This window comes from Etheostoma spectabile, chromosome 21, assembly GCF_008692095.1.
Source record: "Etheostoma spectabile isolate EspeVRDwgs_2016 chromosome 21, UIUC_Espe_1.0, whole genome shotgun sequence".
In the NCBI taxonomy this organism is placed as follows: domain Eukaryota; kingdom Metazoa; phylum Chordata; class Actinopteri; order Perciformes; family Percidae; genus Etheostoma; species Etheostoma spectabile.
Window position 1 is genome coordinate 12,108,843 of NC_045753.1, and position 5,268 is coordinate 12,114,110.

The 5,268-nt window shown below is 40.0% G+C and overlaps 1 protein-coding gene across 2 annotated transcripts in view; it reads right to left on the reverse strand.

The window, feature by feature from the left end:
- LOC116670945 (ankyrin-3) overlaps positions 1-5,268 on the reverse strand; it is a 152,702-nt gene that overhangs the window by 134,773 nt on the left and 12,661 nt on the right. Inside the window, exon 1 of one of the 2 annotated variants that reach the window (XM_032501672.1) lies at positions 1,727-1,958. The exons of the other annotated variant lie outside the window; for it this stretch is intronic. Coding sequence (XP_032357563.1) covers positions 1,727-1,792 — 66 coding nt within the window. The 5' untranslated portion in view covers positions 1,793-1,958. Of the gene's footprint in view, positions 1-1,726; positions 1,959-5,268 lie in introns of those variants that run through there. 2 annotated transcript variants of the gene reach the window in all.

A 5,268-nucleotide genomic window follows, 5' to 3' on the forward strand; every position in this document is an offset into this window, starting at 1 on the left:
TGTGTGTGTGTGTGTGTGTGTGTGTGTGTGTGTGTGTGTGTGTGTGGAGGCAATTTAGAACAGCTGACTAAACATAAGGCTGAATCTTAGAGAATAAAAAGGTGCTGAGCCAGCAGCCTTTTTCACAGTATACTGTAGGCTCTGCAAAAAAAACACACATGCATACTGTATACGCATACATCAATGCATAGAAATATAGTTTGTGCTAATATTTCCAGTTCAACTTTAGTTCATTGATAAGCAAACGTGCGCCCTTATAGCAAGACGTCCAGAGAGAGAAAGAAGCTAGCGTAGCATGTTAGCTGTGTTGCACCATCAACTTTTATCTAATTGCTGTGTAAAATGCTCCAGTAAAGAGACATTGTTTGAAGACAGTAAGACAGTAAGACAGTAAGACTTAGAGACTATGTAAGACTAAGACTGTAAGACAGTAGATAATAAACTGTGAACTCAATGTCCCATTATACTGTAGATCGAGCTAAGCTCATGGGCTAATGCTAAACAGTAAGTTAGAATGCTTGCTAGCTTGGAAATCTTTTTTTCCTCTTTAAGAACTCTTGGTTGAATTAAATTCTGTACAATCCTGGGAACAAAATGTCAACGGGGGGGGCAGTATGGATCAAATGGAAAGAATCTTAGGGAGCTGCAGTATTGTGTCTGACTAGCAATAGCATGCATAAAATACACACACAGCCTGCTTGTATAAAACTTAACATCCTAATGTATATGCTAAGTGCAGGAAACCCCATTCTATTCACTGAATGGACACAAAAGACATTTTCTGCATTATCATCACAAGAAATGATTGCCATATTGGCTCATTCATGTTGTAACGCTGCAAGATGTTGTGGATGTAGTGTCTTGTTCGTGCTTATTGTGACTATCGTGACTTCCCCTTTCCTTCTATTTTCACTTTCATCTCTTGTCATAAGCCTTTTCTCCCCCTCTTCCCCCTCTTAGCCTTTTCTTACTATCATCTCTTACCTCTCACCTCATCTCCTCTATCTGTTTACATAGTCTTCCCTCCCTTCACCATTCTTGTATTTTCCATTTGCACATGAACTCTCTTTTCATTTCCTATTCTCTTCTCTCACTGAGCATATAACCAGGTTAACAGGTGCCTAATGCCCACAGCCACACTTTGTGTTGCAACAAAAAGGATTCATATCCAACTTAATAGGAACAGATTAAAGGAATTATTTAGAAACAAGCTTCAGGATCGCTACATAAAACTGCTGAATATAAAAAATATATTGTAGCAATAAAAAAAATCCAAATACCAGCAACCGGTAACCCGGCAACATCACCGCACATAAACCTCGGTATGAGTTATTTCAAAAGGTAACCTGTACACAATAAACCTTTTTAACAAAAACACCCACCATACCATATTCAGAATAGAAAAAAAAACTGCCCTTAACGACTGATTCACTGAAGAACAAAATCTGATACACCATGTTAGTGCTCTGTTATCAGATAGCCTGTTAAACAAAGGCTGACAGCAAACAACAAATAAGCTGCTCTCACGCAACAAAATCCACTAACATACAACTCAAGGCGATAAATATGAAACCCTTCTAAAATCATCCTCCAATGTTAAATCATTGAAAGAATATTCTATAACTTTTGTGCACAAAATAAACCACAGCTTTTATTTCCTGTCTGACTGAGAATATTTTTCTTCCTTTCACAGCCGCACCATGTTGTTTACAAGTCATTATTTTACCTTCTTTCCTTTTTTCTTGCGATGAGCTGACTTCCCCGTAGCCTTCTCTTTAACCTCCTCACTCATTTCAGCAGCTGTGTGTCCCTAACAGCTGTGTGTGTGTCCAAAAAAAAGCTCTTGTTTTCCTTTTAATCCAGCATGGATGAGCGGAGAAGAGTGGAGTGGCGGCCACTCTCAACGCGCACAGCGACCAACTCGCTCAGCTGCTCACACCCACTTCCACACACACACACACACACATTTTGTCTGCGAGTAGAAGAAGCCAGCAAGGCTGCCCGGCAGAAGCGATGGAGGGACACACATGCTCTCACTCTCTCTTTATCTGATCTAACTCAAACACTTAACTTCTACCAGTCCGGGGCTCTGGTTTCCTCCCACAGACTCCACAAGTGCGAGCAGAGCAGCAACAAGCTACGGGGGTGCGAGTATTATTAGCAATCAATATCGCCAGTTGTGTTTGTGTGCGTGTGTGTGAGCGAGAGAGAAGAGAGGGGTGTTTTTCTTCAAAAATGTTCAAACAGACAGATAAAAGTATGAAGGTGCTTGTTCATCCATCTTTGTGAGGACCAATTTGAGTTTGTGAAGAAGACAGAGGTCTCTCTTCAAAGAGCTGTTTGGCCTGCAATCAAAATCTTACTTCCGTAAAACTACATAAGCATTAACATCAAATTATATACTACTTAAAATGCCAAAAGTAAAAGTACTCATTATGCAGAATATCTCATTACAGAATAATGTTCAGAATATATTACATCACTAAATCATAATTACTGACACATTCATGTGTAAGGTAGGGGTGCAAGATATATTGACTCAATATCGTTATCGCAATGTATCGAAAGTGTAGCAATAAGCATGCAATATTTTGTTTTTTTTTGCGGTGCGGTGCGTCCTGTCCATTGGCTGTGTGGCTTAGTTGTGTTTGATTTAGAGCCCACTTGAAACGCTATAATGATCATGTTTCATTGGCCCGTTACCAGCGCACGGGTCCACTACTTGACCAACCCTATGCAGCGTACCACGTGCGTGAATATTTCAGACTGACAGTGGAAGTGAAGAAACAGATAGAGACAACGAAGGGAACGGATCAGAGAAGAGCAAGAAAAGTCGTGTCCTGTTTTTTTTTATTTTTTTATTTTATACAGTCCAACGAGTAAAGCATGTCCTGTTCTGTAGACATGTTTGTTTTTTATTTATTTATGTATTCATGTTGCAGTCCAACCTGACAGTCCGTTGAAATAAACCTTGTGTTGTAAGAAAACTTTGTAATTTTCCTTGTTTAAAATGATCTAAATTAATATCAATGTCGCAATATCACATTTTGTCAATATCTTGCATCCCTAGTGTAAGGATCACATTTAGCAGGTAAAGGTGAGGCAAACGTTACTTGAGTCAACTGGGATTAGGTGCGGATCAGAGATTGGGTTAGGCATTTAGTTGCGATGAAGGTTAGGTTGGGGTAATCATAATAAAAATCACAATCAAACATATTTTTTTGAAACGTCCAGCCATTTATTTTGTATTGGTCCTCTAATTCAATAACAGACAGACATTTAGGCACAAAATGGGGATGAGTGTACTTAAATGTTCCTGATAAATCACTCTAAACCCTCTCAGCCTTTGTCAAGGAAGCTATCAATCACACAGATCAGTAAAGAAGGCAGTGAGAGTGAGACACAAGAACATACAATGATTATTAATAAGACTAACATAAGAGGGAAATGTAAAAAAATAAAGAGGAGGGACGGATCCCTGTTGGCCAAGCAGGATAAAAATGCCTCAACAACCCCTCAACCACACCTACCTCTGCCTCTTCCTTATCAATAATGAACTAAGAGAGGATTAAACCCCTGGTGGCAGATCAATGTGGATTATTGCTCTGTGTGTGTGTGTGTGTGTGAGTTTGTGCCTGTGTGAGTTTGTGCCTGTGTGTGTGTGTGTGTGTGTGTGTGTGTGTGTGGTGTGTGTGGTGTGTGTGTGTGTGTGTGTGTGTGTGTGTGTGTGTGTGTGTGTGTGTGTGTGTGTGTGTGTGTGTGTGTGTGTGTGTGTGTGTGTGTGTATGTGTGTGTGTGTGTGTGTCAGGAGATTATGCCATGGTGAGCCGTTTGCCAAGTACAATTATAACTGTATCATCCATTAAGAGCACTGGATTCAGGGTGTTTATTCAGGCCTATTCATTATCTCTATGGAGACCAAGGACACCCCCCCACACAAAGCGCGCACACACACACACACACACACACACACACACACACACACACACCGCTTTTAAAGTTCTTGTGTTTGGACTAAAGAACACAGTCTGACATCTAGTGGCCAAGGCTCGCAACAACAACAACAACAACCATCTGTAACAAACCTATAAGAAGCACGATGAAGTCGATGTTCTGACCAAATTACATACTAGACCTTGATTGTACACAGTATGTATTATATACAAAATTATATGGAGAATCAATGCAGCAGAACTAGAGGAATCATCTTGTAGTCAAGGCATTTTTCCTCAAAACCTGGGGCCTACATTACCCACAAGGCAACTCTAACTGCAGACAGTTGAACATTACTGTGGAGACTGCCCCCCCCACCCCCACCCCTAATGTGTTCAATTTCAATAGACGTACTGTCTTCTGCTCACATCCACCTCTCTCCCCTTTCTCTCTCTCTCTGGGCCTGTCTCTCTGATGGGTCTCCTAATCTCTCAGCCTTATCAATACTACAGCCTCTAACACACACACCACACACACACACACACACACACACACACACACACACACACACACACACACACCAAAACAGTTACATCCATGCTCCCAGAGGTAACACAATACTTTTATAGCCAATATTCTCCTTCAGTCAGCCACTAAAAGGCCTACTGGAAAAGGGAGTGGTTTTTTAGCGGCTCTATTATAACCGTAAATTATAATAGAGAAAAGTGAACCAGTGGTTACAGGAGATAGGGGTTTGGTGAGCGCCCGTGGGTCGCTAATGAGATAAAAACAATCAGCTCAGTACACTAGAGCCCGGCCGATATATTGGCGAGCCAATATTTTTGGCCAATACTAGGAATTTCCCGATATACTGGTATCGGCATTTATAATGGCCGATTTTTTTTTTACTTTTAAATATTAATTCATCAGAATCTGATAAATGAAAATTTAAAAAATTAAAACGGACTGTCAACCATGTTATGAGCGTTGGCGTTGCACAGTCTGCCCACCAGAGGACGCTCCACAACGTCCCTGTTGGCAACACTGATTTCTTTTTTTGTTAATGTGTTTTTGTTCAAAAGACTTTCAGTTTCATATCTTAAGTTTGTATTTTTATACATTTTATTGATCAGACCTTTAATATATTTTCATGTTCCTCTGTTCTGTTGTGACAATAAAACAAATTATCATCATGTTATTTTAGTGAGAACTCATAAAGAACTACAAATAACTAATGTTAGGGAAATCTGTTTATGTTTGTAACGCGTTTCTGGATTTTTTTCTAAATATATATATCGGCCGAAATATCGGCATATCGGATTTTTAAATAACCAA